Source organism: Magnolia sinica, chromosome 10, assembly GCF_029962835.1.
Source record: "Magnolia sinica isolate HGM2019 chromosome 10, MsV1, whole genome shotgun sequence".
In the NCBI taxonomy this organism is placed as follows: Eukaryota; Viridiplantae; Streptophyta; class Magnoliopsida; order Magnoliales; family Magnoliaceae; genus Magnolia; species Magnolia sinica.
Genome location: NC_080582.1, coordinates 20460148 through 20473896, shown reverse-complemented (window position 1 = coordinate 20473896; position 13749 = coordinate 20460148). Strand labels below are relative to the sequence as shown.

The 13749-nt window shown below is 38.4% G+C and overlaps 1 protein-coding gene across 2 annotated transcripts in view; it reads left to right on the top strand.

Annotated features, from left to right (window-relative positions):
* The window catches only part of LOC131258139 (protein ACTIVITY OF BC1 COMPLEX KINASE 7, chloroplastic), a 137726-nt gene that overhangs the window by 49083 nt on the left and 74894 nt on the right, over window positions 1-13749 (top strand). For both annotated transcript variants that reach the window (XM_058259248.1, XM_058259249.1), the window contains one exon: window positions 3637-3730. In XM_058259248.1, the coding sequence (XP_058115231.1) occupies window positions 3637-3730 (94 nt within the window). The remainder of the gene's footprint in view (window positions 1-3636; window positions 3731-13749) is intronic.

Here is a 13749-nt window from a genome sequence, read left to right as displayed (position 1 = left end):
CAAACACATTCAATTATAACAAATAATCATGCAAGCTAATCAGAACAGTAATGGATCAACAATTTCAATCATACTAGCATATGAGCATTTGATGGATTTCAACTTAAACATGAATTCACACTTATGTAATTTCTAAGTAAAACAGACACAGAATGTAAGTTACATGGAGGAAATCATACACATCGTCAAGATAGTTGAGAATCTCTTCTCAACGCCTATATAATGTACATTTTATTACACACTTGTTCATTCAGACATTTCTACAAACACTTAGACTACATATTCCATCATACATGACGTATGTTAGTGATAGCGCGTATTAGGGCAAATCCTTTCATTAAGGAGTTGTTACACATACAACTAGGATAATCACACGACAATTAATCATGGCAAACATAATTTCAAATTCCATACGTATACGGTCTTTTCTACAAATACATGGAATACACTAAACTCCAAATAGTTCATACATATCTGAAACGCGAAACAAACGACGCATTTGGCATGTGAAATAGCACCCACATCAGTAATAAACCATTAACCGACATTGAAAGCCTTGAAAACCATAACCTATATGTTTATAGTCCGCACCTTTCGCCGGTAGACTCGTAACGAACTCAGTTTTAAAGCTAAGTCTTGTCTACGGCACCACAATAACCTATATTAGGAAATAGGTCAGCTATTTCATCTATTACAATAGTTGGAAACCTTAAGACAAGTTTGGGTTAGGTTTTCTTACCCAAGTACTTTGTCGAAAACGCCGAATTTGTGATACAGAGGGGGTGGCTAAGTGCGCGGAGTAATGAGATCGAATCCTAGGAGGAACTTCTAACTCTCACTCTCACTCTCTCTCTTTTCCCTTCTCTTTTATCTCTTCTTTCCCTTAGGGTTTGCAAAATTCGTATGGCATATGAGAGAGAGTGTTTAAGGTCCTTATATAGGCCCAGGTTTGATGGAAATGGCCCCAGGGCCAAGGTATACTTAGGTTATATCCAAATATAGACTGTTCCGGCCCAACGGAGCACTTCTGGTGGCCTCTTTTCCATGTGCGGTCGGACTTAAGTTCTCTGACCATGGATCTAGGTCAGGCTGAGTTTTCGTTCCAATCAGGTTTGTAGATCAGCCGTGGCGGACCAGTTTCAGTTCAATGGTCACGGCCACTCGATCAGGGTCACAAGTACACCGACATGTGTGGGACATTTCTCCTGATCCAAGGGTGTATTTGGGTCAGATTCTGATGGTCTGAATCCTTATATTTGGCCCGCAAGCGACACTACTCAGATTACTTAAATTCGGATTTTTATTTCTAAATATTTTCACGTTTCTCATACTCTTCGCTCCGAGCTCAAGTTGTGCATTTCTAGACACAATTAAGACTTGATTTCCGAGGAGGTTGTCAAGTCCAGTAATGCGGTCATATCCGTATAGTTTCGGGGTAATCGGACTTTCGACGTGCGGTCGAGGTCCGATACGGAGTTTTGGTGTGCTCCCGAGAGCAACCGGGTTTAGGGATAGATTCTAGATTTCAGGATAACGTAGCGTCAACGATACTGCACGGTTTGGGTCTTGCAGATCATATTTAAAGTGATTAGTGCTAATTTCATAAGCACTCTAGTTTAGCACTTACTAATATTAACCTAATTTCTAAAGGTTTTGGTCCTGGGTGATTTCTGCCTGAGGTGGTACTCGGGTCCTTGTACGGATTTTTCCGAGACGTTACACTTCTGCTCCTCTCTTTCCCATTGCATTTACATCACTAAATTTCACTTTTAAAATTCATCTACAAGTTCAAAATTGTAGAGGCTTAGTGTTAGAACTTGGTCACTGCTATAGGAAACTCAACTGTGTTGCCATGATCCATTCCCACTCTTGTAACATCATACATGTGTTAACGATGTCAATATATCTTCTTGGGGCAGCTTTACATCTCAACATCCACAACATTACCTCTTAAGAGACTCTTATCCTACGCTTTCATGTGATTTATTAATACATGTACGGATTCTTCCCTTTGTCTCTGATACTTCTCCATTAGCAATCAGACAACCTTGAATGTTGATCTCCTTGGCATGAGGCAATTGATTCTTTGAACTCCTTATAGTTGTCTCGTTTTGTGTTGCTCCACTACTCTCTTCTATAGTTTCATATTGTGACTAATATAGGCTTCTTTTTGTATATTTATGTGTATGGTTGTATATAATTGTGTATGATTGATTGCTTGTTTACTTGTTGTGGGACTAGTGTTTTCAGTATTGATGATATCAGCTGATATATCCCATGATACATCTTGTATCCCACACGTGCAATGAGAAACACATAGGTAGTGTCGGTATATCCCACTTGTTCAATACAGTTAGCATTTTCGATTTTTGATCAATTTTTCTTTTTGTAAATCATATTAAATTAGTATCAAATGGTTACAAATTCATGATTCATGTTTTGCATGAAAAATCATGAATTTGGAGCTTCGATTTCAAGATTTGGGGGAAATGGGCCAAGTTGCGAAAAATTAGGAAAAATAAAAGTTCCCAATTTCTTGCAAATTGGTTGTTATCTTTTTGTCCAAACACAAAATCAAACATGTATGTAATCTGATCTGGTGATTCTTGGTAATTAAGGGATTAAAAAAAAATTCAAAATGTTAAAAAAATATTTCTTTTTCGAAATTCTACTTTGATCAGCGGTCAATTGGTCCCTCATTTCAGAGTATCCAGAAGTGTTTGATGAAATCATCATCACATACAAATTTTGGGATTTGGGGGAAGATGGGCCGATTTGTGGAAAATTGAGGACAATTTGAAAAATTTCCAAAATTTCTCAAATTGGAGAGGATGAGTACCAACATTATGTTAGAGAGTATCTTCATAGGTATCATTCTACTATGACCTAGGCATAGTATTGTTGGTTTGTGGAGCAGCAGTACTATGCCCAACCCCGTCGAGATGTAGATGATTATTTTGAGCCGCCATGCAACTCTATGTGGGTCTGAGGCTGAGCCACAACCACACACATTATTCACAGGTTTACTTCTAGTTTTCTATTTCTTTTTCCTTTGAATGTATTGCTTGTGTTTCCATACATGTCTTTTTACATTTGTAAATTATATGAATAAACTTTGAATATAGTTGCATCAGTTCAATCAGACAACACGTAGATTAGGACCCCATATAAAGGAAACCTATTATTTGCACTTGTTTTTTGTGATGTTTTGATTTCTAAGTGTGTATTGATGTATTTTTTTAACAATTCCTAGAGTTTCGTTAAAAAATTCGACCAATTTCCCAATGTTTCCCAACAATAGCAATACATTGCATGATACAACTGATATATCCCATAACTGATATGTATCCATATCCCAAAGGTGCGATACATTACGCGATAACGATATGGAAAACATTGTGTGGGACATAAATGTAGCCATACAATGTTGCTTCTTCTATTTGTACCATGGGTTACACTTTGGTTTATATATTCTTCTATTTGCTAGAAGTGCAATATTTAAAGATTCTTTGTATTTGGGGTGATCTGCACCCCCTCTTTTATTTTTTCTTGGCAGTTTTGTCTTTTAGTTAATTATGTTAAGTATAGAAAATCAACACATTGTTATCTCAATTATTTCTATGCCTTTTTATGCAGGAAATTTAAAGCTAATTGCTGAGTATTTCCAGAGAAGTGAAACCTTGGGAGGACCAACAAAGGATTGGATTGGTATATATGATGAGTGCTCAACGTGAGTAGTAAGCATTCATCAGTTTCATTTTCTACTTGAATCATTATTTCATGGAAGTCCAAATAATGCTTGTTCTCTCAAGTACCATTTAAATTATGTGTTTTTCATTGATAATCATGGACATTGCTTTGTATTGTGTGCTCTTTCATCATTCTTTTCCAGACAAACAATCCAAGTTTAATGTTTGAAGAAAACTTGTTCTCCCATTTTCTCCATTTATCCATGCCCCCAGATGTTCAACACCAGAGGAATACTATAGACTGTCTGACTTTTTTTTGGAATTCAACTATTAAATTTTTTGTTGATGCTTGTCTCTTGTAGAAGGATCTTTTTTTCCTATTATCTATTTGCTCATTGGTTTATCCAAGGCAAATTTGGGTAACAGATGAGGGGCATTTCATCCTTTCCCTGTTACTCTTTTGGATAAGTGTGCATGAGTTAGAAAAACCTCTCATGTTATACATGAAGCATGTATTTATCTATTAATGGATTTAATTTTTCCCCAAACCATGTTCTTATAAGGAAACTGGATTGTAAAACTTACTGCATATTTGTTGGAGGAAATCTGGTACCGTGGAAAGGTAAGAAACAAAATCTGGTTACTGGGTTGTTTGCTGAAGCTGAATGCAAAGCAATGGCTAACACTGCTTGTGAGCTGATTTGGTTGAAATCTCATCTCCAAGAGATGGGATTTGGTGTTGGTACTCCTATATGACAGTTTAGAGTCCTTTTGAAAAAGTCTGCCTTTCTTCATTGACAATTGCCCATTATATAGGTAGATTACAAGCTATTTAGGGAAGAAATACAAGCTGATCTTCAGCCCCTACCATATATACATCTATCTAAATATACTGTACAGCTAATATATCCTAATTAAGGAAGGAATAAATCTGTATAACTGTCATATCAGTCAAAGCTGTAGATATTAGCTGTAAATCTGCTATTAGCTGTAAATCTGCTGTAGATATTAGCTGTAAATCTGCTGTAAATCTGTAAATCTGCAAAGCTGTAAATCTGCTGTAAATCTGTAAATCTGCAAAGCTGTAAATCTGTAAATCTGTAAAGCTGTAAATCTGCTGTGTAGATTGATATTTCCTTTGACATCCCCCCTCAAATTGATGCTGGTAAATCGACAAGCATCAATTTGCTAACGAGAAAATGATGGCGCTGACGAGGCATGGATTTTGTGAAGATATCGGCGATCTGCAAAGTTGTGGAGATATGTGGAAGAGTGATGACTTGATGATCATAGGCTTCCCTGATTGAGTGACAGTCAACCTCGATGTGCTTGGTGCGTTCGTGATAGACTGGGTTTGCGGCAATTTGGATGGCACTAGTGTTGTCAGCATGGAGTGGAGTAGGATGTACGGGAATGAGACCACGCAGCCAAATGATCTCGGAGCATGCTGCAGACATGGCTCGGTACTCGGCCTCAGTAGATGATTTGGAGACGTGGTCCTGCTTGCATTTCCAAGAGATAAGGGCATCACCAAGAAACATACACCAGCCGGTAGTAGATTTCCTGGTGTCTGGGCAGCTAGCCCAGTCAGCGTCACTATAGGCTTGTAGCTGAAGTGAAGAACCGGAAGGGAAGAATAAGCCACGAGTAGGTGTCCCAAGAATGTAGCGAATTATGCGGCGGACTGCAGATAGATGGAGATGCCTTGGTGCTTGCATGAATTTGCTAACGGTATGAACAGCATAAGAGATGTCTGGTCGGGTAATGGTTAGATAGATAAGACTACCAACCAACTTCCGATAGGTAGTAGGATCCTCAAGAAGCTCCCCTTCGTCACGTCGATATTTCACATTAAGTTCCATGGGGGTGTCAACCGAAGTAGCGTTGGTGAGACCGGCTAGCTGAACCAGATCTTGACTATACTTGTGCTGATGCAAGAGGAGACCGTGCGGCTGATGATGCACCTCTAAACCCAAGAAATAGGTGAGCTGGCCAAGATCTTTCATGTGAAATGTAGAATTCAACAAAGTCTGAACCGCAGAGATTGCCTCCAAGTCAGAGCCAGTGATGACGATATCGTCCACATAAACAAGGAGGACGACGATACCTGTGGATGTCCTTTGTAGAAAAAGAGAGGAGTCATACTGACTTTGAGTGAAAGAAAAACTAAGCAAAGTGGATCGAAACTTCTCAAACCATACTCTTGGTGCCTGCTTCAAACCATACCAAGAACGTTTCAGTTTGCAAACATCAGTAGGTGAGGAAGTGGGCATACCAGAGGGAAGTTTCAAGTAAACGTCTTCCTTGAGATCACCGTGGAGAAATGCGTTCTTAACATCCATTTGATGTAAGGGCCAGGATTGGGATGCAGCAAGAGCGAGTATAGTTCGGACAGTGGTCATTTTGGCGACCGGTGCAAAGGTCTCATCATAGTCGAGACCATATTCTTGTTTGTTGTCAAGTGCCACTAACCGAGCTTTGTAACGATCTATGGACCCATTGGAATTAAGCTTGATAGAAAACACGAACTTACTGCCAAGGGGTTTCACGGAGAAGGGACATGGAACAACATCTCATGTTTGGTTTTCTTCAAGTGCGAGAAGTTCGGTTTCAATTGCTTTTCGCCAACACTCATGCTCCATTGCCTGTTTATAAGATGAAGGAAGAGAAATAGACGACAAAGTGGCTGTGAAGGATGAAGGAGAAGAGAAACCAAACCTATCTGGGGGTCTACGAACCCGAGTACTGAGTCGGAGACAAGGAGGTGCAGGTGCTGAAACAGGAGCAGCAGTCGGGGAAGAAGCTTGAGGGGGCTCAGGAGGTGCTGAAGGTTAGTGGGAAGTGGCGGTGGAGCGTCATCGATACACTAGGAGAGGTTTAGAAGGGACTGGATCTGCAAGAGAGTTAGGAAACATAGGCAAAACAGAAAATGAAGGAGAAACATGATCCTGATGGGTAGAAAAGAAATATTGATTTTCGAAAAAAATTACATTTCTAGAAACTCGAATGCGACACAGATTTGGATCATAGCAAAGAAAACCTTTCTGCTGTACTGAATATCCTAGAAAAGCACATTTAATTGATTGAGCCGTAAGTTTTGTGCGTTCATGTGCAGGAAGATGAACATAACAGACACAACCAAAGGTACGAAGGTTAGAATAAGTTGGAGGGTGACCAAATAACCTGGTGAAAGGTGAGTCATGGTTCAATGTGGGAGAAGGCAATCTGTTAATGAGATGGACAGCAGTGGAAAGAGCTTCACACCAAAATCGAGAGGGCGTGGAAGATTCTAACAGAAGAGTGCGAACCACATCAAGAAGGTGACGGTTCTTCCTTTCAACCACTCCATTTTGTTGAGGTGTCGAAGGGCAAGACCGTTGAGAGATGATGCCATGATTCTGTAGGAAGTCCTGAAACAAATGAGACATATACTCACCCCCATTGTCGGAACGAAGGATTTTGACATGGGCCGAAAATTGTGTCTGAATATATGCATGAAAAATCTTAAAAACAGAAAATACTTCGTCTTTGGAATGAAGGAAATAAATCCATGTGAAACGACTATAGTCGTCAATAAAAGTGACAAAGTATTTGTAATTAGCATGCGAAGTGACTGGTGCCATACCCCACACATCACTATGTATCAGATCGAAAGGTTTGACAACATGCGGTGTGTGAAAAGGAAAGGGTAGAGTTTTACTTTTGCCAAGTCTGCAAGAATTGCAATCAAACTGAACAACACTAAGAGATGGTGTTTCATTATTCCCAAGAAAACCAGATTTCAATAAAGCATGAAGTACATTAGAGTTTGGATGTCCGAGACGTTTATGCCACGCTCGATAATCAACATGAGCAGAATTACAAGCGACAAAAGGCAAAGAAAAAGAAGACAAAGGAAATTGAAGAGGAAAAAGACGTCCCACTTTAGGCCCCCTCGCGATCATCCGCCCTGACTGTTGATCCTGCACAACACAACCAGATTTAGAAAACTCTACTTTACAATCATTATCAACTAACTGACCGACGGACACAAGATTGGTGGTAAGACCGGGAGATACGAAGACATCAGTGAGAGAGGAGGAAACATCACCAGTGGCCGTGATAGGTAAATGATTGCCATTAGCAGTATGAATTTTGAGATTTCCAAAATATTTGTTTACATTGGTAAGAGAAGCAGCATTGTTTGTCATATGATGGGAAGCCCCGGAATCAAAGTACCAAGGAGATGATGTAGTGAAGGGTTTACCTGAGAGTCCTAAAGCTGAAAATGCAGAAATGATCATTTGTTGATTCATGTCAGGGGTCATGGGTTGGACTGAAACAGGAGCAGGAGCAGGAGCACTTTGTGTTGTATTCACCAAACTACCCGCACTAGAAGAGCCAACTGAGACAGTATATGCTGTCTCCGATTTCTTGGGGGGTCGAGTTGGGCATTCCTTGATGATATGGCCATCCTTTTTGCAATAGTTGCAGAATTTTCGGGGACAGTTTGCAGCATAATGACCAAATCCCTTGCAACAGAAGCACTGAACAGTGTTCATATCCCTGCTTTGTGGCCTGCCTTGTGCTGCATAGGCTACAGGAACAGATGTAGATCGTCGTTGTTCCATGGTGGTTTGAGTGAGAAGGCGCTGTTCCTCGCGAAGAAGATCATTTAGGCATGTATCCAAGGAGGGGACAGATTCTCGGTTCATAAGATTGGATCTGGTGCCTTCAAATTCAGACCTTAGTTTCATTAGAAATTGATCCCTCTGAGTAGTTTCATAGACAGATTGAACAGAACTAAGACCTTCGGATGGTAAGTCAGCATAAACTATATCAGTGTATTCAGCCCAAAGATTAGTGAATCTAGAGTAAAAATCAGAGATAGAAAGACTATCCTGTTGGAGAGTGGCCAATTCATGTTCAAGCTGGAAACGACGAGCAGTGTTTTGTTGACTGTAGACCTTCTTCAGGTATGTCCACATCTGAGCTGCAGTCTGAGAAGATCGAAGGTTCAAGATGATGTTGGGTTCAACGGATCCCAAAATCCATGCCATAACTTGTGCGTCCTTGACTTCCCACTTGGCGTGTCGGTCTTTGTCTTTGTCTTTGTCAGGAGCTAGGTTACTGCCATCAACATGTCCCCACAGCTCCTTACCTTTGACGAAAATCCTGAAATGAAACGCCCAAGCAGAGTAGTTCTTGCCATTGAAACGAATCAAAGAAACATCAGACTTATCGGAAGACATGAGGTCAACCGAACTAGAACAAGAATAACCGAGACTAAGAAACTTGAGAGCACGAGACAAATGGAAATTTAGAGCTATATCTCTGATACCATGACAGTTTAGAGTCCTTTTGAAAAAGTCTGCCTTTCTTCATTGACAATTGCCCATTATATAGGTAGATTACAAGCTATTTAGGGAAGAAATACAAGCTGATCTTCAGCCCCTACCATATATACATCTATCTAAATATACTGTACAGCTAATATATCCTAATTAAGGAAGGAATAAATCTGTATAACTGTCATTGGAGGAAATCTGGTACCGTGGAAAGGTAAGAAACAAAATCTGGTTACTGGGTTGTTTGCTGAAGCTGAATGCAAAGCAATGGCTAACACTGCTTGTGAGCTGATTTGGTTGAAATCTCATCTCCAAGAGATGGGATTTGGTGTTGGTACTCCTATATATATATATATATATTTCATCGTGATAATCAACCAACCACCATATTGCTAACAAACTAGTATTCTACAAAAGAACTAAACATTTCAAAGTGGGTTGTTACTTTGTTTGAGAGAAAGTAATGAAGAAGCTGATCGCCATACCATTAGTTCAATTCGACAGTCAATTGGACAATATCTTTACAAAGGCAACCAATTGCCACCGAATTAGGGATATTTCAGGCTAGCTGATATCTATGTTCTAGCTTGAGGGGTTATGTTTGGTTGGCTAGTCACAAACAGTGATCAGATTATCATTATCGTTACATGTTCAATGCTTGGGATATGGAAACATGTATCGATATCATCAATAATATCACGGATAGTGGGTAAAAATAGCTGTCTGGGGGAAACATTGGAGAAATTTTAGGAAAATAGTGGAATTTTTTAGAGAAAATTCAGGAAATATTAAAAGTATATGATTGTGCACTTAGGACTCAAAATACTATAAAAAACAGCTATACATAATGGGCTTCCATTGTAGAGGAAGGCATGCGAGACAACTTGCAATAGAGGGAGGGTGGGGCATAAAAGATCTTGCCATAATGAATTAGACACCTTTGGGTAAGCGGTTATGGAGATCCAATGCGGCACCTGTGGGATCAAATCATTTCATCCTAAATATAGGATAACATAGGGCAGATGGAGCATCCCTCCTTCCTCTTTGTATAGAACCTCAAATATTTCAAAGACAGTTATGCGTGTAGAAGAAGAGTTCATTGAAGTTATATCCTATGTAGTGGGAAATGGTGCCTGAGTTAGATTTTGGGAATATGTATGGATTAGTGGATCTCCACTACAACATGATTTCCCAGTGTCATATAGTATTTCCCAAAGAATAGATATTGCAGTAGCTGAGACATTTAGCGGGAATGGAAATGTAACCATATGCATCCTAGTATTCCCAAGACACCTATATGACAGAATTAATTTCATTCGTCTTCAAGAGAAATCACAAATACTTGCTTTAGGACCCCTTGGACACTTTTACAATTAGTACTTCTATCTGAAGCTAAAACACAGTAGACGACTGAATTAGATTGCTGCATTGGCACATTTATGAAGGTATCTGGGCCCCCCAAGAGTACTGGTGTTTAGCTGGTTAGCAACAAACAACAAGATCCTGACTATCAACAATCTAAGGGAAAAGAAACATTGTCATCATTACTAGATGCACCTTATGCCTCAAGGAGGCAAAATCAGTGAATCATTTATTCATCCACTATGAGGAGGCTTTCTCCCTTTGGCATAATCTACTAGCAATCAGTGAATCATTTATTCATCCAATATGAGGAGGCTTTCTCCCTTTGGCCTTATCTACTAGCAATTTCCAATATGATATGGGTTTCACCTAAATAGATCAACGCATTATTCTTAGCATGAAGATGGGTTTTTTTTTTTCCCCTGTAAAAGAAGATGATACTTTGGAGGATGTCTCTTATACGGCCTATGGACACTTTGGAAAGAGCGTCACAACCAAGGTGTTCTGTATCCATTACGATATGGCCATAAAGGCCGACATATGTAGCTAACGGCTGTGACTATTGCACGATATGGAGGTGAAACGGGGCTATTTTTTTTTTTTTTGGACCATATGGGCTGTTATGGGGTATAATGATCGTTACCCCTGCAATAGTTGAAAACCGACAATTTTTTTCTATTCAAATCAAATTTTCTTCTCATTTTTTGACTTTACCCATCCCAAAAACTCTCTTAGATTATTCTACAGGAGATTTCGACTACTCTTTCTATAGTTTTTATGATTAAAACGGTAGATTGAAGCGATTTGAGCGAATAGAAGCTCCGAGGGCCATTTTTTCCAAAAATTGAAAAAAGTGGTATTTATGCATTTTTCTAATTTCTAATTGTAAAGCTTGATTGTGATGTGCAAACACATTAAAGACTTATAACCATGTTCATAAATTTACCAAACAACCTGATACAACACTCTCACCAAAGAGTGGACCATTATGCTACCGTAAACATATTCAAAACAAAAAATGAATACATAATTGGAATATTTACATTATTTTAGATTTTCTAGATATTTTTCCAGAATTTTTCGTGCAAATTTTTTTTTCCAACCGTTACCGAGGTTGTAATGGTCGTTACACCCCCATATTGGCCTTTACGGTGGCCGATACCCATATCGATAATAGTGGTGATCGTTATAGCTACAACTACCGATACGGAATACCTTGGTCACAATAGAGTATTTAACAAGAAGATGGAAATCTCTAGAGCAATATTTCATGGTGTAAAAGACAGCTGTTATTTCGCACATCAGGAGTTCCTTGCTCAAGGGTGTCCTATGGATGAAGTGATAAAATCCTTGTAGGCACATCTTAGGATGTACTGTGATTCCAAGCGTTGGCTTGTCATCATCCCTTAGTTCCATATTTTTTATTTTGTGCTTTTCCTTTTTAGTTAATGCATTTCCCCATTGCCTTAAAAAATAATAAAAAATAAATTTAAAAATAAGGGCCCGAATTATGCATTGTCAAACAAAACTATTTAATTGATAGATATGATACTAATTCATCAATTTTAGGAAATAATGTAATAATTTAGCACATATAAATCACTAATTTTAAATAAACTTAGGAACGATCTATAAAAAAACAGAAAATTTGATTTTTATATTATTTTCTAGAACTGTATTAACACTGGTATCATCAATAATATCGATAATAATCGCATGATAAATATGATACAATGCATTTTTTCAAAGGGATGTTGTTGATATCTTGCGATATTGTCGATACATGCGATAATATCAATGATATCTTGCAAATTTTATTTTATCCTTGCTATCTATATTATTGACACATAACATCACCAATGCTATCAATAATATTGACAACACTAAGAATATTGGTTGCAAAAAAACAAAATTTGATATAGATCATTTGCAAAACAGGAATATGATCATAACGAATGTATGCTCCTTATGTCTAAAAGATGCAGAATTGGTTAACCACCTCTTTATTCATTGTGAATTTTTAAAGTATGGTGGAGAATGATGGCCCTCTTCAAAACTCTATGGATTATGCCCGGGTCTATTAAGAAAGTCTCTCAAGCACGGCTTTGGGGAGCCCAAGGAATAATGATGAAAATCCTATGGTGCATATCCTTTCCATCAGTGTTGTGATCTATATGGAGGGAAAAGAACAATAGAGTCTTCAACAACAAGGCAAAAAAGGACTATTGTAGTCTTCCAAAGGGTGAAAGGGAGAATGATATTTTGGGCCTCACAACCATTTCAAGGGTTTCAGATAGGAAGATCGTTTGGTTATTTTGGGGAATGGTAATGTATTGCATTGAGGTTTTGTTGGGTTAATTCCTTATCATCCCATTTATCCAAGGGAGAATGGTACTTTGTGCCCCTTGGAGTATCCATTTCAAGGGTTTCAAATGGGTAGATCTTTTGGATATTTTGGGGTGTAGTGATTTACCGCATTGAGGTTTTGTTGGGTTGATTCCCCATCATCCCATTTATTCTTTCTATGTACTTTTGTTTTTTCCTCTTAATAAATTGCATTGCCATTATATATATAAAAAAATTGCTCCATCTTGAGGGGGAATATTGAGAGTATCGTATGTAAATTGGTGCTCTTGTGGAGCACCATGCCTATATAGATTGGCGTACCTCTGTAGATTGGTGATCCTGCGAAGCAACATACCCTCATCTGTTATCTCTCTCAAGCCATGCATCTCTTATTTCCTTATCTTTTTCTATTCTCTCATGTCTTGTAACTAAGTGGAGTGATAAATAAAGATTTAGAAGAGGGTTTAAGCTCTCCTTTCTCCTCTCTTACCAATAATAGTAATAATTTCATATATAAATTAGAATGTAAAATCATTTGATAAAACTATTACTTTGTAATGGGTACCCGTTCTTGTACCACGTAATGGGGCGACCACAATCCAGGTAATATTGCAATCATCATCGTCATTGTTGTGCAAGTCTTATCCGAATTAATTGGGTTTGGCTACATGAATCTTGCAATAGTGTTTAAAATCATTTTGTTATCTTTAAATGAATTTGTAGGTTATTCATCCAAGGATGTATGGCTTATGATGGAAATGATTCATTGTAATGCAGCCTAGGGCTAGGTTCCTGCTCGGTTATATTCTGTCCCATAGAGCTATTTTAAGAAAATTCTCTTATCAATTAGAAAAAAAATAATCATTTATTTAGAAACCCCTTTCCCCTTTTGGTCATACCTTGCCCCTTTCGGTCTTCCATTATCATTATATCAAAACCCTTTTTTTCCATTCCCGAAACCCTAACCTTAAACCTAAAATCCCTAACTTTCCTACTTTCCTAAATTACCCAAAACCTAATTTTAT